Source organism: Ctenopharyngodon idella, chromosome 1, assembly GCF_019924925.1.
Source record: "Ctenopharyngodon idella isolate HZGC_01 chromosome 1, HZGC01, whole genome shotgun sequence".
Lineage (NCBI taxonomy): Eukaryota > Metazoa > Chordata > Actinopteri > Cypriniformes > Xenocyprididae > Ctenopharyngodon > Ctenopharyngodon idella.
Window position 1 is genome coordinate 35048508 of NC_067220.1, and position 26877 is coordinate 35075384.

A 26877-nucleotide genomic window follows, 5' to 3' on the forward strand; every position below is an offset into this window, starting at 1 on the left:
AATGTTTTACAGTATATAGCAATTATTTACATATACTATAAAATTATACAAATCACATTTTTATTTCTTTTGATTTTTTTGTTCTTTTTGAAGCCTGAAAGCTTCAGGCCCCATTGGGGAAAAAGGAATGAGCAATAGAAGTTTATTCTTGTTGTTCCAAAAAAAAAAAAAAAAAAAAAAAAAAAAAAAAAAGATGTAGTCATTACAAATACCACTATCATACTTTGAGCTATATCAGCAAAATGACAAGCACAGGCAAGAACATGCCTACGATCCCTTAGTGACTGAAAGACTGAACTTCATGATACTGTGTTCAGTAACTGCATTCCTGAGTGATGATGTGATAAATAGATTCATCACAATAAATGAAAAGACTGCAGGGAAGACTGAGATCATTTGAATATGAATAGACTGCTCATTTCATTCTCTAGCTTTTTTTTTAATTCATTCTATGGACCGGTGATAAACCTACTCATCTCCGCCCTGATGCCGACTGCTGTGTCCGAGGCTATACAGAACAACAGGAATAAAAACCTCTCTTAATCTCTATCACTCAAAGACCCGACAGCAGGTTTGCACAATGACCGCACAAATGAACACAGATTTGCTACTGTCTATATTGCAAATCCCACACCTGTTGCTCATTGTCAAAGCAGTTGCAGAATCTTTCTGTATTCAAAAACCCACACTCGTGGGTTACTGAATTAATGCCATTAATAATTTCTTACTTGCAAAAAATCACCGTTAATCTTTTTTCTTTTTTTTTCTTTTTTTAATAGAAGGCTTTGATATACTATGAAAGCACACTTTTTGAACTAAAAACACAAAAAAGGAATTAAAAACAACATGTATTAAATAAAACTGCAAAAATGGCACGTTTCAGACTTTAAACACATTAAAACATAATTTCTCCACATTTACACGTCAACCATTTCTATACTGTAGATGTTACCTTACTGTCGCTGTGATTTTACCTAGAAAGACATGCCCTTGGATCAACATCTTTTGTTGATGCTGGAATGACATTCCTGTCTAAAAACATAGCCCTAACCCTATCTCTACCCCTAAACATAACTCTACCCATAACTTATCCCTTAAAATCAGAGGGAACTAAAAGGTGAATAAGAATGGTTTAGAAGCCCCTAACGATTGCTGTAAGCCTAAACTCGACATTAACTGTAAACCTATCTCTCAAATCTGATTGGTTGATTGGAATGTTTTTCCAGGATCAACAAGGATGTTGATCCAGGAACATGTACTTGGTGAAATCACATTCACCATGGCTTATCCAGTCACTATCAGTGATGTCATTAGGGAAAGTCCAACAAATATTATAAACACAGAAAACAGAAAACTAACCAGCGATACAGCCAAATTGTCTAAAATAACAAAACCATAATATATATATATATATATATATAAAAAGAACATACATATGGTACAAACAGGATACTACACACAAAATGTCCCTAGAACATGACAGTCTCACTGAAATAGGTGTCAAGAGTAATCACACCTGTCTCTGTGATAGTTCTTGATGCTGGAAAAAGCAAAAAAATAAATAAAATACTGTCAGGAGATCAGAAACAATCTGTGGTTGTCAATCATTTTGCATGTTTGGAATTTTGGCACAAAGCCATGTGAATAAAAGTTATAATGTGAATTTGAATTAGCTATGAGTTAACAAAAAACATCATTGTGTGTAAATGTGTTAATTTTGACATAGATAATAAAAATGTGAGTAAAAAACAATAAGGCAAGTGAACATTGCAGCTACATTGATGTATTCACTACATAGTTTCCCCTAAGGCATATAGTTCCCATAACCAGAAAGCTTTCAGGGTGTTCACCACTAGAGACACAACGGAGTCCCATAGTCCTGCTTTGATCTCAAGGACGCCACAGTCAGAAGGTATTGAGCCACATTAGCCTGTTCTCTGTTAAATATTGACTTTGATCCTCCAGCAGGCCTGGGGGGAAAGAGAGAGCGAGCCAGTCAAACACAACAGATCTATTGGATCACACACCGGCACTCATCTGTTGGCTAGGGTGGTGATAGACGCGGTCTCTAATAATGTAACATCTATAAACCACAGCACATGGACTTCTGCCATATACTGATAGACCCCAGTGGGTGCTGGAGAGAGAGAAATAGAAGATTTTTCCAATAAAAGCACTAGCTTTTATAAAAAATCTCATCTGTAGCTAAGTGCTAGTCTAGCCTGTGAGTGTATTTACAATATCAAAGCCGCTGAGGTCAGGAGAATGTTCTGTCCTCCAGATAAAGTGAAGAGGTCACTCACTCTGGAAAGTTTTACGCCCCTCAAACCCAGACTTTGAAGCACACGTAAGCCCAGAGAGCAACAGCTCTCGAAACGGCATTTTCACACTAACCCTCAAGTTCACCTCCGTGTTTGGAAAAAACACATCTGAGGAACAAGACAAGAAGCCTGCCAATCGTCTTGGCAGTTGCCTAGATTATTTCCATAAGTTCTAATTGAACTGTTGGGGCAACAACAGTCTGCAAAACTCTCAGAAAAGGAGCCAAGATGCGTTTAGTGAGTGAAGCCTATGGCAGAGACCCCCGAGAGAACAGCCAGCAGCAAAATGCTAACACCCACAGCAGAGCTTTATTAGACTTGTTTAGATAATACACCAGTCCATCGAGGGTTTAGCAGAGTGCCAGCAATACTATTATCTGAACGTAATGCTAAATGCCGAGTCCAACCTGAATGGAATACAAGACAAAAACAGAGGTGTCTAGAAGTCAGAGACCACACTGAAAATAAAGATTTTAAAGAGAAAATATAATGCTGTCAAGTAAAAAAAAGTTGTGCACCATTTGAATTGAACTAAAGGCCTTTGCACACTGAGTCCGAAATTTTCGTATGCGTTTTATCATATTTGTGATCCTAAAAATTCGTCACGCACAGAGACCTTGCACACTGAGTCCGATGCGTATTAATGAATCTGTTGCGAAAAAAAATTGCAAAACAATACAAAATGAAGTCTTCAAGCAGTGAGCATGATTTAGTTGTCCTCTCTCTTCTTAAAAAGAGAAAAAGAAAGAGGAAATATTGGGTCCATCCAATCCCGAGATTGCGTAGAGAGGAAAGAGAGTTCCACCACATCAAGGAGCTGCGGGATTATCCTGAGCGTTTCAAAGTTTACTTAAAATGCGTGCCACGGATGCGAAAAACAGAAAATCCAACCTGATACAAATTTTTTTATGACAGACGAAAGTTTCGAAGGCAGTGTGTAAACTTGATTGACACAACGTGAGGTCGTATTTATTTTTTAACGTGCAAAAAATTCGGACGCGAATTTCGGACTTAGTGTGCAAAGACTTCCTTCTACATTTTCATTCAACAAAATGAAGAATTGCAATTCAAATTTAAATGTATGGAAGTAAAATTAAAAAATCTAATTCAAACAAATGTAATTAAAAAAAAGATTGTCAAGTTTGTATGTTGGCTGGACAAAGCCTTGTTTTAAAGTTTCAAAAGGGAAAAAAGTTTTAAAGGCTTATAAGCCTTAGGGACAGAAAGAACGATATATAAAACAATATAATGACGGACGGACGGACGGTAGATAGATTAGAGATAGATAGAGATAGATAGATAGATAGATAGATAGATAGATAGACACAGATTGGATTATTATTCAGTGAATTCCTCTTCCCATTGGTCCAATTCAATATTTCAATTCAATATTTCAAAATTTTGGCCAATCCTGGACTGAATACAGTAAAATAATGTTAAAAATGTTGATTAGATCAAATAAAATCTATGCCATAAGGAGAAAGAAGAACAGTATCCAACATGGGTTCCTCTGTGTATTAAGGTGAGTTTGACAGCAATGTGGAAAAGAAGGATGTGTTGTTTGTGAACTCAAGAGATGAGTGTTGCTTGGGGAATGACAACTTGATGATGTGGCCTTGCTCGCTGATATTGTGCAGGAAAAGCAATAAAACTAGTGTTGGCCCAAAGACAATGCCCACATTCGGACACACACACACACAAAAACAACTTACATGTTAAAGTGTGTCATCTAGACACAGGCAGACAGAAAGGCAGGTCGACAGATATAGTCTGGGAGAATATTGGTCTCACACCTTCACTACAAACAAGAGTGCTGGAATGTTCAGTCTCACAAGACTTTGAGAATATCTTCATTCAGGGTTAGAACCTACTGATGGCCTGAACTTATATCAAACATGTAGACAGTTGGAACATGTCAACGCAATCAATAGCAATCAACACACTGGGCATACCTCAATAAATGTGATTGATATTCCTTCTAAAAAGAGATATGGAAGGCCACGGATTTATACAACTGAAATAATTCAAAAGGAGATGAGGTCATTTCATGTTACGCTACACCATGAGATGACATGTCATATATAACGCTTGAGAAGTGTAGTCAATGACATATTGCAGAATGCAATAATATATTTCCTACTGTTACCATAAAGTTAGCACCCTTTCTCCTAAAAAGCATAAATCATTTGTTATATCGTTCAACATGAAACTCAAAAAAGCCTTTGCTTCTATGTCTTTCTGATAAATATTCTACAACATACATTTGGAGTAAAAAAACCTAACTGGAGGTTTTTAGATTTATGTTGTGACCGCATTTCTGATTTTGTTCAACATAGAACTCAAGAAAGACTTTGCCTTCTATATCTTCCTGTTAAATATTCTAAAACATATGTATTGAATAATAAAGCCTTAACTGGAGGTTTTAGATTTCCGTTTTGACCACAGGGTGCATGATATTTTGAATTACTGTAGTCGATGAAGAAAAAAGCTTTGCAAAAAGGAGATAAAATTGGGCTGCGGTGCTTGTAATCTCTATTCCAGGTTTTGTCTAGCATCCCAGGGGGGCCGCGCACATATTTCCGAACAAAGTTTCTTTACCTGGGTTGGTGAAGAGACATGGGAAACTTTCACAAAGAAGCCTTGGACATGCTGCCAGGAAAAGAAGCTTCATTTGCATTTGGCAAGAACCAAGCAGTCAGCTCAATATCCCTGCCCAATCTCTCCTCCTCACTCGGTTCAGGAAGGTTTAGCATTGGCCTAGGCTCCGCACTCGTTCTGGTCTCAGCTCAATGGCTGTTCCGAAACATATGAGTGGGTACACTGGCTTCCTGTAATCCTTGAACAAATGACCTTGACTTTAAGGCAAAGCAGCATGAAGGGGAATATGTGAAAGCTCACCCATCACATGAAGGCCTTAAGAATATAGTGGTCTCCATTGAATGCTAATGAGTGTGCCATGCACTGAAGGTTACAATGTCCACTCTGAAAAGAATTACATATGGAACAACTCGTGCTGGTTTTACACAAGAGACACTGTGAGGTCAGCCAAAATTCAGCCTCAGCCATTTTTAAGTGTGACTTAAAAGATCAAAGTGTTCAAAATGTTTGTAATTTCTTGTAATTACTACACACACACTAATGTATATATAGCAATCTTGAAGGTTCATATTTTTCTTGAAATTGTTAAATATTATTTTTAAGGATTCCTTGATGAATAGAGAGTTCAAAAGAACAGCATTTTTTTTTTTAAACAGAAATGTTGGCAATTATGAAAAAAATGCATTATAATGTACAGTACATTATGAATACCTTTGTAATGCATTATACGTAAAGGCTTTCAGTAAATGTTACAAATGGTAGAAACAATGTAAATATATTAACTGTACTGTCACTTTTGATCAATTTAATGCATCCTTGCTGAATAAAAATATTAATTTTATTAAAAAAAAAAGAAAAACTCACTGACCCCACATATATGGCAAGTCAACAGCCACGTTTTGAAGACAAGATCCTTTTATAGACCAAACTTATCTTATAAAAAAAAAAAAAAAAGAAAAAAATTTACATTTTGTACATTATTCAGCTGCATCCTAACCAGCAGAAAGCATGTGCCAGCATCAAATGCATTCTTTGTGCAAAGCAGCATCGCCCCTTTTCAATAACGAAGAGCTGAAGAGCTGTCTCAGACAGGAAACACTTTTAAAAGAATCCCTGCTGCATTGCATAAGAACAGCATGAGACCAGACAGCTTTAATAGATGGCTGCTGGGGGGTCAGCATCCAAACCTCTTATTAACAATACTCAGGTCCAGCAGTCTTTTCACCCAAAATCACTTCCACTTCAGGAGAGCTTTTGCACATTTGAAGGACAATATGCACCAGAAATGCTCAAGAAGATTTTTCTTTTGGAAAAATGAACTCTAGTTAAAACCGAATATATATTTTTTGAAGGTTTTACTTGAGTATGTGCTAAATACGGAAATACATAAAATAACCCTGTATGGGTGCATCAACAATGGATTACTTAAACAATATTTCCTTAACCTATCATTATTATGTCCACTAATTTTTGGTCCACATTGCACCTTATTTTATCCAAGAACCATTAGGTAAATGGACTAAGCATTAATTCACTTTCAAATGAAAATTAGCCCAAGCTTTACTCACCCTCAAGCCATCCTAGGTGTATATGACTTTCTTCTTTCTGATGAACACAATCAGAGAAATATTAATAAATATCCGTATGCATCCGAGCTTTATAATGGCAGTAAGGTTACCAAATGAGTATGAGCTGAAGAAAGTGTCTCGGTCCACATCAATCCATTATAAAAACATTCCACGCGGCTTCAGAGGGTTAATAAAGGCCTTCTGAAGTGAAGCGATGCGTTTGTGTAAAAAAAAAAATCCATATTTAACAAGTTATGAAGTAAAACATCTAGCTTCCGCCAGAACACCTTCCGTATTATTCAAAAAGCTTACGCTGTACTTCCTACGCCTTTCATATCCTGACGCGATGCCAGTTCCATTTTTTTCCGTAAGTTGAATAGGGAAGGCGTAGGACGTACAGCGTAAGCTTTCTGAAGAATACGGAAGGCGGTCTGGCGGAAGCTAAATATTTTACTTCACAATTTGTTACTATAAAGCTCAGATGAGTCAAGATATTTATGAATATTTTTTTTAATTGCGTTCATCAGAAAGAAGAAAGTCATATACACCTAGGATGGCTTGAGGGTGAGTAAAGCTTGGACTAATTTTCATTTGAAAGTGAACTAATCCTTTAAGTCCCTCTGTAGTCAATTGTATGTTCTCTTCTCTTATGACGTGTTTACTAATACAAGAGTGGGACAACCTGTCACTCACATGAGATCACAGCAATAGCACACAACCATCCAATAAATTCCAGAAGTCCCACGCTACCTTTTTTCTTGTTTGAGAAACCGATTCACTCAGATATACGTTACAATATCTAATATTGAGTTCGTCAATCAATAGGGGTGGGAGAAAAGATTCTCTCTCTAAGGATTCTGGATCAATTCTGAGCTTAGTTTTTAACCACAGATGTGCGATGACGTATTCTGCTCGCTTCCAATTCCTCACATACGTACACACCACTCGAACCTTCCATAAAATAATCTTTCATAAAGTTTGTTTTGGAATTGGACCATGACTCCCAGAATCAGAATCGGATCGTGAGGTGCCTAAAGATTCCCAGTCCTACTATACAATAATTTATTGCTTGTCTTTGTTGAATAATACAGAAGATAAAGAGCTTAAAAATAATCACATATTAAATCAAAATCGCAATATTGGTAAAAAAAACAAAAACAAACAAAAAACAAAATCGCAATTAGATTATTTTCCAAAATCATTCAGCCGTAGATTCATGCCAAAAATGAAAGCAATTTTTACATTTGTTTTGTGCATTTCTGCGACTTTGTTGACAAACTAATTCATTTCAAAAGCAAAGAACCATGTCAACTGATAAGTTTAGCCATATTACAAAAGAATACCATACAGTAGGAATGGCAGAAATGTTTGTTTTTGCTGAAATACTGCTAATGATTTCACATATTGTCAGAGGATTAAAGAGTACCTGAAAACCATACTTAAGTAAAAGTAGAGAAGCCTTACAGCGAAAATAACTAGTAACAACTAGTAACAAGTCACCAATTACATACTCCAAGAAAAAGACATTTGTGGAAAGGAAAGAAAGAGAAACCTTTTGCCTTATTAGAAGTCAGTGTACTATCAGAATGATTTTGAAACTGCTACTTCAAGATAAAAAATAAATAAATAGTTGCTTTAAAAATGGACTGTGGGTGGTCTGTAGGCATGCCGTCTAAAGCTGAGATGTTTTAATAATATAAGAACATTCAGTATTAGTCGGCTAGGGGAAAAAAACCTATAAACCACAGCGTCAGTGCAACTGCGAATGTTTCTAATGTCTGTTATTCGGAGAACCATACTGTAGTCGAGATGAAGGGGAGCTGCTCTTTGGCCTATAAATAACTAAATATGTTCAACACACAGAAAGAGAGAAAGATATTGATTTTGGGTAACCTCTGTGAAGGGGGTTTGGCTCCTCTGCAGGAAAAAGAGGACCAAAAGCCTAGGTCTGAGGAACTAGGCATGCACTAGTAAACCCTCTGCTGTCTCTGTTTAATCCACTCTAATCCTAAAGTCTACACACTCAGGCCCAAAACAGGCATACATATGAAACTTTCAGAGATCAAAAAATGGGATTTTGATTTAACATGTGGGTGTTGTGTGGGTGTTTGTATGCATGTCTTGTCCATCCATTTCTGACTCCAGACACCTTCAATATGCAATGAAGCAATGTTCAGTATAAGCCATAAAAATGCTCCCTAGTGATGTTAAGTCATTGTAAGTCCTCTCTTAAGATCCAAAAACAGAATAAATAAATAAACAAATAATAAAGAAAAGGAAAGGAAAAGCAGATGCTGGGTGAGATAAAGGGAGGGTGTGTCTGCAAAGACAGCCAGGAATGTAGAGAATAGATTGATATAGCAATTATGCCGAATCTTATTCAACTGCAACGAATACATATCCATAAATTAGCCTGCCCTGCTTCTTGTGCGCCTGTGTCTGTGTATCTCTGTCTGTCTGTGTCTGTGTGTGTGTGTGTGTGTGTGTGTGTGTGTGTGTGTGTGTGTGTGTATGTATGTGTGTGTGTGTCTGCACATGTCATGGCATTGGGGTTCACAACCATGAGCATTATTTTTTTATTTATATTTTTACATTTATACATCCTGCAATGTATAATTTCTCTTTTTTTCCACAGCCCTATAAATGACTTTTTATAAGCTGGGAACCAAATATGTTTAATTTGATCTCATTCAAAGATTATATAATAGTGCTGTCCCATTGTATTCGACTAATCATCAGTCGACTAGAAGGGGCTTAGTCGACCAAAAATTTTATTAGTCAGTTAGTCACAGAAGAAAAAAATCCTCATGGCAAAGTCACGCAGTCCACGAGGGACAGATCTTGGTAACGGCGGGTTCTTGTGGTAATTACAGTATGTTGGGCAGGAAATCCAAACGATCAGTTCGCCTATCATTCGTCAACTTCAAATATGGCTTATCATTTGACATTTAGTAGTAGCAACTTTACATGGCTGCTTGCTCTAACATTAACCAAGATAAATGTACAGAGTGTGGAAGCTGAAATATAGCGCACTTACTGTAAGACATGTAAGGCGCCAGCGCAATCACTTGCATTTTTTTCCTGATAACAGCGGAAACAATTTAAAATATTCTGACATTTTTGGTCATACAGATAAGAGTAATACATCATTCGAAACTGAAACTGTCTACTTTTATTTGTGTAAACTCACAATAACAAGAAAACGTTGTGCCTTTGTAAAATAAAGAAAACAAGCAGAAAGCACTTTCTGCCATCTCGGTCTCTGTGAACTTGAGCAGATAAAAAAAATTAAACCAAAGCTCAGTGTATACTTGCCTCACAGACATGAGAAATATACAGTGCCACTTGAAAGTTTGTGAACCCCTTGCAGAATCTGTGAAAATGTGAAAAATTTTAACAAAATAAAAGAGAGAATACAAAATGCATGTTATTTTTTATTTGGTACTGTCCTGATTAAGATATTTTACATAAAAGATGTTTACAAATAATTCACAAGACAAAAAAATAGCTGAATTTATTAAAATGACCCCGTTCAAAAGTTTGTGAACCATTGATTCTTAATACTGCGTGTGGTTACCTGGATGATCTACGACAGTTCTTTTGTTGTGTGATGGTTGTTCATTAATCACTTGTTTGCTCTAAGCAGTTAAACTGAGCTCTGTTCTTCAGAAAAATCCTCCTGGTCCTGCAGATTCTTCAGATTTCAAGCATCTTTTGCATATTTGAACCCTTTCCAGCAGTGACTGTATGATTTTGAGATCCATCTTTTCACACTGAGGACAATTGAGGGACTCAAACACAACTATTAAAAAAGGTTCAAACATTCACTGATGCTCCAGAAGGAAACACGATGCATTAAGAGTCAGGGGTGAAAACTTTTGAACAGGATGAAGATGTCCAAATTTTTCTTATTTTGTTTAAATATCAATTTTCTTAATTTAGTACTGCCCTTTGGAAGCAACAGAAGATACCTACATGTTTCCCGGAGACAAATTAAGTACAATTTACCTTTCAAATTCAAATTCAAAAAGTTTTCACCCCCCGGCTCTTAATGCATCGTGTTTCCTTCTGGAGCATCAGTGAATGTTTGAACCTTTTTTAATAGTTGTGTTTGAGTCCCTCAATTGTCCTCAGTGTGAAAAGATGGATCTCAAAATCATACAGTCACTGCTGGAAAGGATTCAAATATGCAAAAATTGCTTGAAATCTGAAGAATCTGCAGGACCTGGAGGATTTTTCTGAAGAATACTGGGCAATTTAACTGCTCAGAACAAACAAGGGACTCATGAACAACCATCACAAAACAAAAAAACAGTCGTAGATCATCCAGGTAACCACACACAGTATTAGGAATCAATGGTTCACAAACTTTTGAATGGGGTCATTTTAATAAATTCAGCTATTTTTTTGTTTTGTGAATTATATGTAAACATCTTTTATGTAAAATGTCTTACTCAGGACAGTACTAAATAAAAAATAACATGCTTTTTGTATTATCTCTTTCATTTTGTTAAAATTTTTCACATTTTCACAGATTCTGCAAGGGGTTCACAAACTTTCAAGTGGCACTGTATCTATAGAAAGCTTGAAATGTCAAGCGATTGTCAACCAACGAGGAAAACAAATATTCTCAGATTAAGTCATCTTTATGAAATGCGCAAATAGGTGCATCCACTACTGCGGAGATAACGAGTCAGCAATGTCAACATAATCTCTGCAGCCGAAAACACAGAAAACATTATGAATAAATTAGTTTCTAATATGTTTAGACAGTTTCCTTGGAATTTTTTTTTTTTTTTTTTTTTTCCCCAAAACACATTCATAATCATTACTTTTGCCGGTGTGCTGTGGCAAGCTTTATGTGTGGTTCAAATTTTTACTTGCCCTGCCAAAATTTTCACTGGCCCCACCACAAAAAAGTAATGAATAAATAAATAAAATAGGCCTATATTCTTGTAGATGTTTTGAACCATGGAACCTTAAAAATAAGGTTATGACACCAAAAACTACTAGCCTAACTCAAATAAATTTTAAATATTGTTACAGATAGTCAGTGATAAAATAAGAACAAATAATCAATTGCGAGCAATAACACAATATACAAAGGCAAAAACGTATACAAATTAAATAAACAGCTCTTTTCAGGTTTTTCATGTAGGCCTAAGTCTAAACTATGTTTTCAAGTACAGAACTAGTAATTAACTGTAAAATATCACTGCATAGTCTTCACTATATAATACAGATTAATAACTATTAAAGTTATTCAGTCAAAAGTAGGGCTTCACGATATTGGAAAAGAAACTGACATTGCATTATGAAAAAAAAAAGAAAAAAAAGAAAACAAAATCACCAGATGACTTGAATAAGCTCTATTTGGAAAGAATTAATCATGCTAGGATGATTGGGGTGATTTTGTATTTGAATGAATACGCATAGTGAACAATGAACAAATAGTAAACAAATCACAAGCATAGATAAAAATAATAGAACAAAGATATACAAATGAAATGAATAGTGCTTATACTTTCCAGGTAAGTCTAACATATTCAGGTACAGAAATTGATTAATCAAATGTAAAATAACACTGCATAGTCTCACTGTATAAATTAAACATAATTAATCTGTGTTAAAACTACACAAGTGATTTTTCTCTTTGTCTTTTGTTGTTTGATTAACATTCATGACACAGAAAGGACAGAAAACAGAATGCGTGGCGTGGATCCAAAATACTGTAACACATCTGGTTTTCCTTCTCCATAGTTTCGTTCACCTAAGCCATAAGCAACTGTGTTCATGAGGATAGTCGATCTTTTACGTGAATTTTGACAATTTTCTGCGTATGTGTCCGTTCAGGCGATTTCGATGCTAAAACGATATATCGTGCAGCCCTAATCAAAAGCAATGAGCAATTTTTGTCTGTCTTCTGTGTGAATAACATAAAAACAGACAGCATCAGAATTATTAGGCTGCTGTCACTTTAAGAACTGCATGGATCCTATATACTATTACACATGCATCTTATCTCATGTTTCACTTAAGACATAACCGACTGTTTATGATCAGACTCGACAAGACGGGCAATTGGACATAATTTTGTGTGAATATGTCCGTGCAAGCTCAGGAAGATGTGAAAGAGTTTCCGTGCGTTGTGAGACACAACATTCTGGGCGCGCATTTTGAATGTGTGTTGCTACACACAAAACTTATAACACAGCGCACAAGTACCAAACTGAGAGACGCGGCACTTTCATGTCTACGTGCACTTTCTTTAATTTAAATTAATATTTAAATTAGCAAAGGCCTATAAATGTGCAAATTGCAACCCTGGCCTGATCGGACAAGTGACAGTTCCGCCAATTGGCCTGAGAGTCTTTCACGCTGGCCCCAGGCCAACAGGCAGTCCTTATCGTAAAGCCCTGTTATATATATAGGCAATTAAAGGGTTATTATTATGATTTATATGGCTTTTTAATATACATGTGTGATTAGTCGACTAATCGCTTAAATGAACAACTACTAGTCGACTAGAACAATCTTTAGTCAAGGGCAGCCCTATTATAAAAACATGTAAACTCCTTCACAACCAAAACACTACTTTCTGTTTATTCTCAATTCATCATTCAACACTTTATCATTCAACACTGTAGCAGATAGGGTATGTGTGTGAGTGTGTTTAGGACTTGTAGTTGTGTTGTGTTCTGGCCTTTACGTAAAGATTATTTATTCCATGTCACTGTGCTGACATAAGATGATTTAAGGAGCACAGGAAGCTCATCTGACATGCCCCATTGGTGGTCTGTCAGGTGTGAGAGCTAATTTGACAGGTGCTTTTGTACTACAGATTAATCTAATAGCAGGGGTTCCTTTGCCATTTTGGATTCTCCATCAGTTTAACACAGGAAGTGACATAGCAGGGGATGTGATGGGGTCATAAATGAGACAATTCTGACAACGAGATTACTTCCTGGCAGCCCCAAGCTTCGATATCCACTTATATGACAGTATGAAAAAAGGTCACACATATTACACCTAAACACTATTCTAAAATCCACAGAGGCAAAGACACATAGTAAAAATAATAAAGGATGACAACTTCTTTGCTACAGACTTAACTTTGTGTGAGTGTGTGTGTGTGTGTGTGTGTGTGTGTGTGTGTGTGTGTGTGTGTGTGCAAGCCAGAGAGGGGTCTTTTCCCAGAACACTTCCATCAGCAATCTGAAATGATTGTGGGCAGGTATGAGAGGGAAATTATCAAAATAGCAAATAAAGAAAAAAAAATGGAAGCAAGAAAGAAAAAGAAATAGAAGGAGGGAAGAAAGCAAAATGAATAAAGAAAAGAATGGAAGAAAGGACAAGGATTTGAGGGAGGGAGGAAATGAGGAAAGGAATAGTATAATGAAAGAAGCACAAAATCAAAGGGAGGAAGGGAGGGTGAGGTGAAGGATATAAGAAAGGAACAGAGCAAAGAAGAATGAAAGAAAGAAATAAAGAAAAGGGGAAGGAAGAAGGAGGGAAGGCAGCAATATGAATAAAGAAATGAACTGAGAAATGACAAAGAGAAGAAAGAAAAATGTGAAGGAAACAAGGAAGGGGAAAAGAAAGGAAAGAATGAAAAGAATGAAGCAAGAAAGGAAAGGGAGGAAAGAAAGGAGGCAAATAATTACTGAAATGAAGGAAGCATAGAAACAAAGGGAAAAAGGGAAGGAGTTGTGAATATAAAGGAATAAAGAAACAAAAAATAATGAAGGGAAGAAAGAAAAGAAGGTAGAAAAAGAAGGGAAGTTGGAAGGAAGGAAAAGAAAGAAGGAAGGAAATAAGATGGAATTAAAGCAGGAGAAAAAGAAAGGTGAAAAGAAGAATGAAGGAAGTACAGAATCAAAAGGAAGTAAGGAAGTACAAAATCAAAAGGAAGGAAGGAAGGAAAGAAATGAGGGAAGGGAAGAACCAAGGAACAAAGGAAATTGAAAAGGAAGAGAGGAAGAAACACAGAAGGAAGGAAGGAAGGAAGGAAGGAAGGAATATTACAGAATATTGCAGAAGACAGGAGTGCGGATGAAGGTTATTTTCACAGCAGGTTCCATTGAGTAGATAAGATGGTCACTAAGGTCACCACAGACACACACACACATATATACACACACTGTGGCTTCAGACATACTTTGAACCAATACCAATCCTGAGATACAGTATCAATACAGAGCTTTGAGTGCAATGAAAGACAGGAGCAAGTCTGTAACTACCAAAACCAGAGAGGACGTGAAAGAAACAACATGAATCATGCTTGTTTTCAGATAGTGAGAGGATTCTGGTGTGGTGCAACACTGCCCCCTACTGTTTACTCTGTGATATGTATAGTCTGACCAATGGTGTGTGCTGCCCAGATACAACAGCATCACTCCATAGGACACACGGTGAAACCAGTGCTGCTGTATTAAATAAACATACTCCAATACTTAACCACGACATGACATCACAGTATGCTTTGGAAGGGAAAATTTCTAAATTTGCAATCATCTTAACAGTCAACAAAAATAATACCAGTGACAGCAATAGCTGTCAAAACAGCAGTCTATCTTCTGCACTAATGAAAAAACAAAACAGGCACTTTAGTGGAGAGAACATACATGCTCAAGACACTGATTTGTTTTTAAGACCGAAGCACGCTGGGTAAACAAATGGCCGTATGGGGTATAAACAGTTTCTTTGATGCTCTGTTCAATTTGCTCAGAGACGGCATCCTGCAGGTCAAAAAAAAGGAAAACAAAAGAGTACTCTGAGGAAAACAACAGGCATGTGTGCATGTGTGTGTGGTACACTACAAAGGCTGCTGCAATAATCAAATTTTCAATGTTTCTCCATGATCCTGAAGTCCCAATGTGCTCTAAGCAGACCTGGTATGTGTGTGACTGTGTTTGTAAGAGAGTAAGTGTGCACACTTTGCAGGGCTCACAGTAAACTGCATTGCTCTTTTCCAAAAACCTATGGACCTGCCTATTGCCTACATAGACAGCTGCCTTTTAAATGTTTGACATTATTAAGTTGCTAAGCTAACTGCAAAATATTCAAGTAAGTATTTTATAGATAGTCTGTATATAATAATATAATATAGTATAATATAATATAATATAATATAATATAACATTATATAATATAACATAATATAATATACCTTTTTAAAAGACAGTAAGATTAAATAATAATACTTTTATTCAGCAAGAACACATTCAACTGTTCGAAAATGACAGTAAAGTCATTTATAATGTTACAAAAAAAATCTAGTTTTAATACTTGCTGTTCTTTTGAACTTTTTCATCAAAGATTCCTGAAAAAAATTATTCTGTGGAAATGGTTCCACCGAATTTTTAAACAAATGGTGTCAAACTTGATCAAGTGACACTGAAGACTAGAGTAATGGCTGTTGAAAATTCAGCTTTGTCATCACAGGAATAAATTACATTATTAAATGAATATTACATTTCATTATTACATACATTTTAATATCAAAAGATATTCAAAAACAGCTACTTTAAATTGTAATACTACTTCACAATATTACTGTTTTTACTGTATTTTTGATCAAATAAATGCAGCTTTGATTAGCATAAGAGACTTCTTTTAAAAACACAAAAAAATCTTACTTTTGAACAGTAGTGTATATAATAATAATAATAATAATAATAATACATATTTATTATAATCAGCATTATAATTAACTCTAGCTTCGTCCAAAATCTTATTACTGTTTTTACTGAGCTTGTTGAAATGCATTCTAGGATTGCCTTCACTGTAGGATACATCGAATGCTGTCTTACAATTTGGTCAAAACAAGTTACCTTAAAAGGGAACAATTAAGAGGTCTAAATTTTGGAACAGCCTTCGCATCAGGAGTGCCTATAAGGCCCTAAATCACTAGGTTTTGGCACAGAGCTAATGTCTCTCTTTGTCCCTCAGACCTGTCAACTTCCACATGACAGATTTGATAAACATACCAGTAGCGCCACAAGTCATTTCCACAGAAGCGGTAAATGCTGTATAAACTGCAAAACTTGCCAACTTGCTCTCTAGTGAGTTTAGTGCCAAATTTTGTATCACTTTGTTTAGAAACCCAATAAGATCACAGCATATTGAGCTTTGGATCAACAAACAGGGCTTACACGTTCTTTATCTTCCATTTACTCAGCTGTTTTGTCTTTTCTGTAAGATTTTAAAGCAATGTCCTGGGTTCAATACCAGTTAAGCTCTATCGACAGCATCTGTGAGGTGCGTCGATTACCACAGAAAGTAATTTGGTCTCATCCCTCAGTTTGTCAAATCAAGCAAAAATCGTGTTAACAGTAATACACTCACAAAGAAAGATTATGGGAGAAGGCATCGCACTGGAAGAAGCATTTAAAAAAAACAGTGTTTTGAGGGTATGGCCACAAGAACTACATTGATAAAAGTGTAAAAATTGTAAACCCAGTAACTTTACCACAATATGCACGATGACACCAGAAAAGGACTGTTAATTTTAATAATATATAATGTTTTAAGCATTTAAAAATCTTTATCAATAATAAAAAAGTATTATCACAGCTCGACATTAATGCTTGTCCGAGACAAGTTAATTGGAAGGGACAAGTGAAAGAGAATTTTACTTGCCTGACTAGACAAGGAGCCTGATTAAAACGTCAATAACAAAAAAAAAAAAAATAAGGAATCACCAAAATGTGAGAACTACTCTGATTTTATTACATTTATTGCTAGTGGCAATTGATAGTGGATAATAATATATAATATATAGTGTACTAACGGTAACAAGGTTGTACTGTTGATTAAAGTATTATTAAATATTATTAAAATTATGAAAAATAATTATATTAAATATTGTTATTATTTTAAAAATAATATAAACACATTTAAAAAAAACATTTTATGTCAAAATGTTGGCGACATGCAAATATTTTGTCCCCCTAACAAAGGCAAAACCTTCTCATAGGTCCTGTTTTCACCTGGTATTAAGATGCATTTTGGTCAGTCAGATCACAAGTGGACGACGCTAAATACAGGTATAAATAGGGTCTAAAACGTTTTGAGCTTGTTCACTTTCGACCACTTTCAGAAGTAGTCAAAAACGCATTTGACCGGATTGCTTTCATAGTGTAGATGATCATGTGGTCGAATGCGTTCAAACAGACACAAAAGACCGTCTACTCTCTACCTACTGACTTAATGTATAAACATTATGGGAAGCGCACTAGCCAGACCAAAGTTTGGTTTGAAGACGAAAAACATACCAAGCACAATGTTCTCTCATCATTCCTGAGTTCTAGCACGCACTAACAGCGTTCGGCATGGTCTTACAGCTGTTAAAGCAGAAACAAAAGCTGATGCCCTGTGTTTTTCCATTGTCTCTGGTAGTGTTCATATGTAAATTGTGCAAGCTTTTTTGTCCATTAGATCGAAAGATCTGAAAAAACTAGGGCTGTCAATCGATTAAAATATTTAATTGTGATTAATCGCATGATTGTCATGAGTTAACTCGTGATCAATCGCAACTTAATCGCACATTTTTATCTGTAATCTTTACATTTTTTCCGTAACAAAACATCGAAAGCTCACCAAACATCTGATCATAGCTGTACAGGGTGGTTTTTTATTTCTCATCTCCATAAATATATGCAAGGGCTAGAAATCAATTTATCCTTTGCTGAAACTTCCTCGTCGTTGTGGAGAGGGCAGTTTATGGTTGCATAGCAACGACAGACGCGTTAATAAAATTAGTGCCGTTAAGATGAATTTGCATTAATGCGTTATTAACGCATTAATTTTGACAGCCCTAAAAAAAACAAAAACAAACAAACATACATTTACCTACTCATAGACCCTCCCCTCGAAGAAATCAGGATAGAAGTGTTTGAAAGTGGACAAAATACCAGGTGTAAATGGGTATGTGTCTGCCCCGTCTACTTGTAATCCAATCAACCAAAACACATCTTAATACCATGTGTAAACAGGGCCATACACCCCTTACTTCAAATCAGGTCAGAATGAATATCAAAGCAGAACATTCCCAAGTAGATGACAAATTTTCTGTGAATTTTCTTCTGTGTAATTTTTGTCATGCCATTACTATCTACCTGCATGCATATTCACTCTGATAAATAAGAGTGTGAAAGCTGGGTGAGCTGTGCGTCTTGAGCTTCATGAGAAATGCAGGAGCTCGGGGAGAAAGAGACTCATTAGCAGGACATCTACACACTTCACACCCGTCTCACACCTCCAGCTGCGATTCCTCTTCCAGAAATCATATGCATCACTGCCACACACAGTCTAATACTGTCCAGCAGGTGTGAGAAAACCTCCATTTACACTGACTATCAAGAAAGAGTGACCTCAAAAAAGTGAGGAGACGAAATGTTGAAACACAGAGGAGACAGGAACAGGAAACTGTGGCCATGTGTCCAAGTTGAGTCGCTAAAAAGCAAAAGTGTAAATTCTAAGTAATTCTGTGATTCTGTTGATCAAACAGACTTCCTAAACACTTCACCATTTTTCACTGTCCCCTGTTTTCCTTTGTCAAACAAAATGCCACTGGCCCAGCCAGAAGTCACATATTGTCAACCAATGAGTAATTTTCTCTACAAACTAAATCTACTCCCCATACAAATATCCAAAAGACAGTTTGTCCAACTCAGTTATTTCTATATTGCAGGCTGCAAATTCTCAACTTGATTTCCATAAACTTAGATTTTAGCATATTGCTGCAGTGAGTAAAATGCATTTCTATTTTTAATCAACATAAACAGAGCAGTTTTAATACAGAGCTAGAGTACAGTATAGCCGTTTATACTAGAATAGAACACAGTACTCTTAAGCATTAAAATCATCCAATCTAAAGTAATTTCCTCCAACACAATTATTTCTGACCTGTAAGCTACAAGTTACTTCACATCTGAAATTGTGTAGTTAGAGGTTATATTACTATAATTTTAACTCAAATGAAATTGAAAAGTGAAAATATAAAAATAAAAGTTAACTCAAAATATTAATAAACACTATAATACTATATAAATTATATTAAAATAACACTGACCCAAACATAGTCACTGAGTGTCGCTGCTTTTAGGAGTTTCATGAAGAAAAGCTTGATAAAAAAAATACCCATTTATACGTGTACTACATATGCCATGTGCTCATATTTTGGGACTCATAACTATGTTCATGTACAGAAACATCCGAGGTATGTATTAGTTTATCAGCCTAGTAACTGTGTGCTATCAGCTACCTGATCTGGTAATTTACATTGATGCAATTTTGTAATGAAACCATTTTCTCCACTATGCAAGCATGGTGCAAATAAGATGGCAATAAAATGGTGAAAAATTAAATATATATACACCAATGATCCAAAACATTATGACCACCTGCCTAATATGCTGTTGGTTGCTGCCAAAACAGCAACGACCCGACTAGGCATGGACTCTACAAGACCTTAGAAATGCTAAGGGGTTAAAACTGCAGTGAGCTAAATGAAGAAACACGCTTGTGCTTTTAAAACGCAAACAAAATGGAAAAGAGCGCAGGGTGTCGAGACGTATTTTCAAAAGTTGAACTTAACTGACACACCGTTTTAAAACGCGGCGCAAGAAAATGAAAAAGCAAATGAGATGCAACGTCAAAGACACCTGTTTACACATTTAATTTATATGTTTAAGTCTAAAACAACCTTTTCTCTTCTCTATTTTTCATCACCACGAGGCTAGCTAGGGCAAACAAAGTGCAAGAATTTATATTAAAATCTATATTATTTGATGTTTATAACATGAGTGAATCTTCAAAAAGATCAGGGTAGCTACTAACTAATAGCAGATTACAAAAGGACAAAATCTCTGATGCTAACTTCTGAACTATTTCAAGATGTCTCTAAAGCCTGTGGTCTTTTGCTTCATATTTCATAGCTCTCCAATATGATCGCTGTTGATGACAAACTCGCTATTCCTAATGCTCGTGCCGTACCTGAGCACATTTACAACATTTATTAACCCTTTTTTTATTGTTTTAGTTTTTTAATGACTTTTTTTTTTTTTTAATGAAAGTGACACTGAGAGTAAAAAACAGGAAAATCATTAGGAAATCCTTGGTGGGGCCACCACCACTGAAGGTGTTCTGTGGTATCTAGCACCAAGATGTTAGCAGCAGATCCTTCAAGTAGGTTGTGAGGTGGAGCGTCTGACCAGACAGGATAGCCTTTGTTGCCCTTGTGCATCGATGTGCATTGGGCACTTACACCCTGTTGCCGGTTTGTGGTACTTAGCACTGCTGACCGGGAGCAACCATCAAGCCTTGCCGTTTCAGAGATACTCTGGCCCAGTTGCCTTGCCGTAACAATTTGGTTCTTGTCAAAGTCACCCAGACCTTTATTCCTGCCCATTTTTTCCTGCATCCAACACATTGATTATGAGAACTGATAGTTTGCTTACCATCTAATCGACCTTAATATGTGGCCTTGCTAGAAGATGATCAACGATATCTACTTCACCTGTTACTGGTCATAATGTTTTGGCTCATCATCATATATATGATGTAAATGTTGTCTATATAGTTGTCTAAAAGAACCATTGCGCTACAGTGGTTGTCAGTTAGTTTTTTTTTTCTCTCTCTCTCTCTATCTCTCTCTCTCTTGATTAATGTGTTTCCATTGTTTCACTGCGTTGCCTCCAGGCAACATACTTAAACAGTTTATTCTAAACTACTGATGCTATGAGTCTTCATCTCATTCGAGTGTACATAATTTTGAACCTATTTGGTACTATTTATCCACACTAGTGTTGCACGATATACCAGTAGCAAAAAGGTATTGCGATACCCTGCTTTTAAAACGGTATGATACAAATTTTTATTAGTAGTACCGGAACTCTAAGAATGACAGCATTCTAATAAGAGCCGTATTTCTTACGTAGATGTGTGACAGCAGGAGTCAGGACATGTGCACAGAACTCTGCTTCCACTCCCTGCAGGAAGTAAAATAAATCTGTGCAGCCCATGACAAAGAAAGCAACAAAGAAACATACATGCATGCACTGTAAACCCTAACACTCAAAATAATTATTTGTATTGAGTAGGACAAACTCAAATTAAACAAATTAGTTCAGTCAAATTAACTTTTATGAGTATTTAGCACTTTCTTTTTCTTTCAAGTTCACAGAACTGATATATTTTAGGTAAACTGAACAGTTTCATTGTTTTGAGTTGTATGAACTTGTTTCTTTTCATTTAGACGAACTTAAGTTTAACTGAAACTGGGCTGGGATTTCTATTTCCCAGCATGCTTTGCACATAGCACTCAAAAGGGAGAGTAAATGCTAAAATTAAGTTTTATATAATGTTTTTTTTTTTTTTTTTTTAATGCAAGATTAAAAGTGGGAGATTTAGTAGTGATTAATGTTTTGTTATGCTAATTTAGAAGAGTTTCTGTTAACATGGGTTTTTGAGAGTTACCATTATGGTGACAAGTGGTGCATGCGGCTTGGTTTGAGAAATGCTTTATATTTGTTTTTTAAATGCTTTATATTGCTGCACTCATTAAGCAAGTGCTATACCATGCTATTGTTAACATGTTAGCAAATTAGAATTTTCTGAATTAGCTTGTTATAGCTAGCTAAGTTTGCACTAATACAAATGTTCACACTGAGGTTACATGAAAGTTTTAAGTTAAATGTATGAATTAGTGTACTCAAACATTTCAAGTTAAGAACAATTAAAATGTATGAGTACAAAATAAAAATCTGCCAGTTCTGCTTACTTAAACTTTTAATTTCTTAACTTATTTTTTTTTATTCTTTCAAATGTTTTAAGTTTTGCTAACTTATTTGGGTTTACAGTGTGAGGGGCAAAAAAAAGCACAGGATGTGTTTGATGTTAAAAACAATTACTCGCACTGCAAAAATATGTCAAAATGCATGTCCTGGAGAGTATTTATGTAAACACAATCAGGTATGTCTTCAGTCAATGTAAACAGTTGAGAAAGACATCAGATTTGTTCCAGTGTATTGGATCTGTGCAGGTCTTAAAGTGACTCTTCAGAAGTGTGAAAGGTTAGCGAATGTTGACATGATTGATAATGTGAATGTTGCAAACATCTCACTAAGGATGTTTACACTGAGGCATGTAATTATAATTATTATTATTATAATTATTATTATTATTTTAAATACAGGGGAGGGAATGGTCAAAAAGCAAGGCGGGTCAAGTAAGTTTTTAGTTTTGTTTTTTTTGTTTTTTAATTAAAATAAAATATGGCATCGATTCAGTATCCGTATCGAGGTATTTTAGTAAGGTATCGTATTGAAGTCATAATTTTGATATCAAGACAACACTAATCCCCACAAATTTGCCCATTTAGTGAGCCAAGTATACCCCTGAAATGCCTTGAACCTTTTGTCAATCACTATTTAAACAGACATAATTTTGACAAAAAACACTTTTGGTGAAGATAAACAGAGGACAGATCATATTTCAAACTTCTTTTCTGTAGTGTCTCAATACAAACTGCATTACATTCAAAAGATATTTTAACATTTGTAAATAGTAGTGTTTATGATCACCTTACACATCCTTCATGACCACTAGATGGCAGTCTAACTTTATATTCCAAGTAGTCTCTCACAGAAAGTTAATACTTTTGTAATGGTTTCCCATTAAGGTCTATATTAGAATCGTCTTTAGAGTGACTTCGTAATAATAATTGCTTTTGTTATGTTACTCAACAATTTTGGTACGCTACGGCTACTTTCACAGATTGCTTTTACAGATTATGGTGGTTAGAATAATATATATTTTTAAATTGGCCATCTTAGTTTTGTTTTGTTTTGTTTTAAGCCAGGACTTCCTGTTTGAATAAACAATAGAAGATAAACAATGTCATGCACTGCTGTGTGGAAATAACACTTTTTAACCCTAAATATTGATAGGCCAAACTGTTCAAACAAAGCACCAAGCACTTTACAGGGACTACAAAGATATATAAACAGCTTACTTGTAAGTTGACACATTGCAAAATGTAAAAGCTTAAAACGTTAAAAAACAATGAACAAACTGCATCGTGGTAAAGACGGTGTGACTTCATACTAATTATGCTGCAATAAAAATTACTTGACCCCTTGGTGTACTCACATCAAACTCGTTGAGAGCGGCAGCCAGCTCGCCGATGCCAGCGTGACCGTGCTTCTCGTCAGTGGGTGAGGTGGCCTGGGCAGCGCTGGAGATGCCTCCAATGGCCTCTTGGACCTGTTTGAAGACGTAGTCGCGGTTGGCACGTGTAGCAGCCACATCGGGGTGGCGCAGGAAGGCCTGGGAGGCAGTGTAGAGCATGGTGGCGTTCTTCTTAAGAGCCCCTCGAGCCGCCGCCATCTCATCCCTGCACTGAGGGTCCTTCAGCTCCTGGCACACACACACACAAACAGCTGTATTTCGGTAGCTATCGAAAGTTACTGTAAAGCAGCAGATGAAATGAAAGAATAAAATGAGGAAATTGTAAAGTTAAATACTTTTTCAAATTTAACTGTTATTTGCTAGGCATCCATCCATTCCATAATTAGTCAAAGACCCTTCATGCATACAACGTTTTGTGAGTTTTCACTATGGATAAAATTAACACTTCTTAAAATGAAAACAAATCATTATAATAGCCATTTGTTATAAAAAAATAAAATATATAAAATTCATGATGTTCTTAAATTCATTATTAAAAAAGAGTGATAAAAAAAACACAAGTGTGATAATTAATAATACCTGCTGTCTGCGAGCTGCAACATAGTTAAGTTTGACCATCTCTTTCCCAAACTCCTTAAAGCGATTGGCCAAGTCCTGCTCGTTGGTGGCGTTCTTGACAGCTTCTAGAGCTTCTTCCACCTGGAAACACACGGATCAACATGCACACACACATCCAACTGTTTAAACATCATCCAAAAAGGTAGTATAAAAGTTCCACAAAGCACATCAACTTATGTGGTTGAGTGATGATTGACTTTTGTAGTGCTTATTATTGGTTCTTCTGGGACACATAAAATGTAAATTCTGACAGTTTTCACTCTCCGTAATGAGACTAGCAGAAGAACAAGGAGGTGCTTTTCCCTTGTGGGACATCTAAAAGTTTTTTTAAGTCACATCCTACAGTATAAATGTTATCTTTTCACAACCATTAAGTTTCACAGATCTTACTTCTCAAATGTGTTTAGTGATTATATAGCAGAGAGGCCGCTGGGTAAAAAAAAAAAGGTTTAAACACTTTAATCTTAAAGAAAAAATAAATAATTGTTTGGTTAGACTGGGAAGAATTGTGTCTGTTTCCTTTGAGCCAGTGGGGAACAAAAATCAAAAGAAAATAGAACGATGCAACTAGAAGAAAAAGGATTAAGGGCAAAATTGTATGAAAATAAAGGTATAAGAGCAAAAAGCCTAAATTCAGCCACTCTGAAATATCATTATCTACACCAAATACAAATGCAAAATATGAAGCCTATTTGACGACCAGAGGCAAGATAAGTGTTATTTGAGAGTGTCACTTATGCATTTTAATAGTCTTGCAAAGTTATGCCAGGAGGTTGTCGCTTGGGCAATATGTGCTATGCAAATAGAGAGCAGGACTGGAGATAAAGGCAATACAATATAACTTCCTGTGCCCTTGAAATAAAGGCAGATGTTTGTACTTGGATATAAAAAAAAAAAAAAAAAGAAAAAATTGAGAGGCAGGTCTGGCTTGTTCTGGCCCAATGGACAGTGACCAGCTGTGAAGACCAGCCACAGTGATACAACTCTGAACACCCAGTCAGAACGAAAAAGGAATAGAAAGATGACAATGAATTTTCAGGCAGACAGCTCTCACTGGCAACAAAAATTAGGTTAAAATGTGTAAAAGCGTAAATGTTCAGGTGCAAAAATGTTTAAAGTGGGTAGAGAGTAGGGCTGTATGATCTGGTAAACAAAAAAAAATAAAACAAAACTAAACAAAAAAACTAAACTAAACTAAAAACAAAAAGCAAAGCAAAGAAAAAAGCAAACAACAAATAAAACAAAATAAAACAAACCGAAACAAAACATAAAACAAAACAAGAGTGACTATAAACACAAGAAAATTATTAATGATAAATAAATTGATTAATTTCACAAATTAGCTGCAACTGTGGGGGGAAAAATGACCAGTGAGAGATGAACGAGAAGAGAACATACAATCTTGAGGTGAGCCAGGAGCCTCATGACATCAGCCATGTCAGCCAGGATAAGGAGGCGAGTGACGGCAGAGAGGAGGGCGCGGGCGGCACGGACCATAGTGCCACGTTTCACAGAGGAGCAGGGGTCATCTGCGAACTCTGAAGAGGCCACACGCATCGTCTCACCTGCACATAGACAAAAAACAACCAGGACAAGACAAAACAACATATGTTTAATGTTATACCACAAAGCAAATCCCTAGTGCATATCTAGGAATTTTAACTCAGAACCAAATAAAGCTGCCTGGACATGTCAATGGTTTATTAATAGCTGTGCATCTGTTTACCAGTGAAATAAACTGCGAGTACAGGCAAGATTGCCAAGAGTGTTCATTAGTGAAACAACACACTTCAGAAAAAAAAAACTGCGCAGAGGATTGCTGGTGTCTGGAAAACAATGTGCCAGTTTTGTGTCAAACCATATTGTCCATGAAATACAGTGCAGTGCATTTTGCCTTTCGAACTTTTAACAAACATTTCAAAACTTTAACCACAAAAGAAGAGCTCAGTAATATGCAGAGAATAATAAAACCAGAATAAAGAAAGCCATTTGTAGGTTATCATAATAGTAATGTAAGCAGCTGTTTAATACCCTTGCATTTTGATTGACAGTATTAGATGACCATGCACTTTCTGAACTTTTATTTAGCAATCCATTTGTCAAAAGTTGCATTTTCATTTATTTATGTGTAATAAAACTTTTTTTTTTTTTTTTTTTTAGTGGGGAAAAAGCCTAAAAAATGATTGCGACTATGTCAGTATGTTACTGTGGCATGCTCGCTAAAGTGAAAATGAGCAATTTGTCTCAAGATTCATTGACAGAATCTATTAATGACCCTACAGTAAGTGAACTTCCCACCTTCCATCTGAACAGGAGCCTCAGGCGGGACAGAGTTGATTAATGAAAGCTTACAAAAAGCCTGGCTGAGACATTAGCAAATGTCACTGAATCTGAGAATGATATACAGAGATGAACGCTTATTGCAAACTGACTTCTCGGAGTATAGGGAAAGAGAGAATGAGAATATTTGTTTTTAAGGCTCTGTGTGGGTGAACCAGACTGTCCTCCAAAAAAGCACCTTATTACGACCTATATTTACGTTTTAAAGTCATGCGCCCTCTAGCTGGCGTAAAAATAAT

General features: G+C 36.0%; 1 protein-coding gene across 2 annotated transcripts in view; it reads right to left on the reverse strand.

Moving 5' to 3' along the window:
* The window catches only part of ctnna2 (catenin (cadherin-associated protein), alpha 2), a 455639-nt gene that overhangs the window by 345140 nt on the left and 83622 nt on the right, over positions 1-26877 (reverse strand). For both annotated transcript variants that reach the window (XM_051898161.1, XM_051898166.1), the window contains 3 exons: positions 25697-25863; positions 24260-24379; positions 23642-23908 (listed from right to left, as the gene is read on the reverse strand). In XM_051898161.1, coding sequence (XP_051754121.1) covers positions 23642-23908; positions 24260-24379; positions 25697-25863 — 554 coding nt within the window. The remainder of the gene's footprint in view (positions 1-23641; positions 23909-24259; positions 24380-25696; positions 25864-26877) is intronic.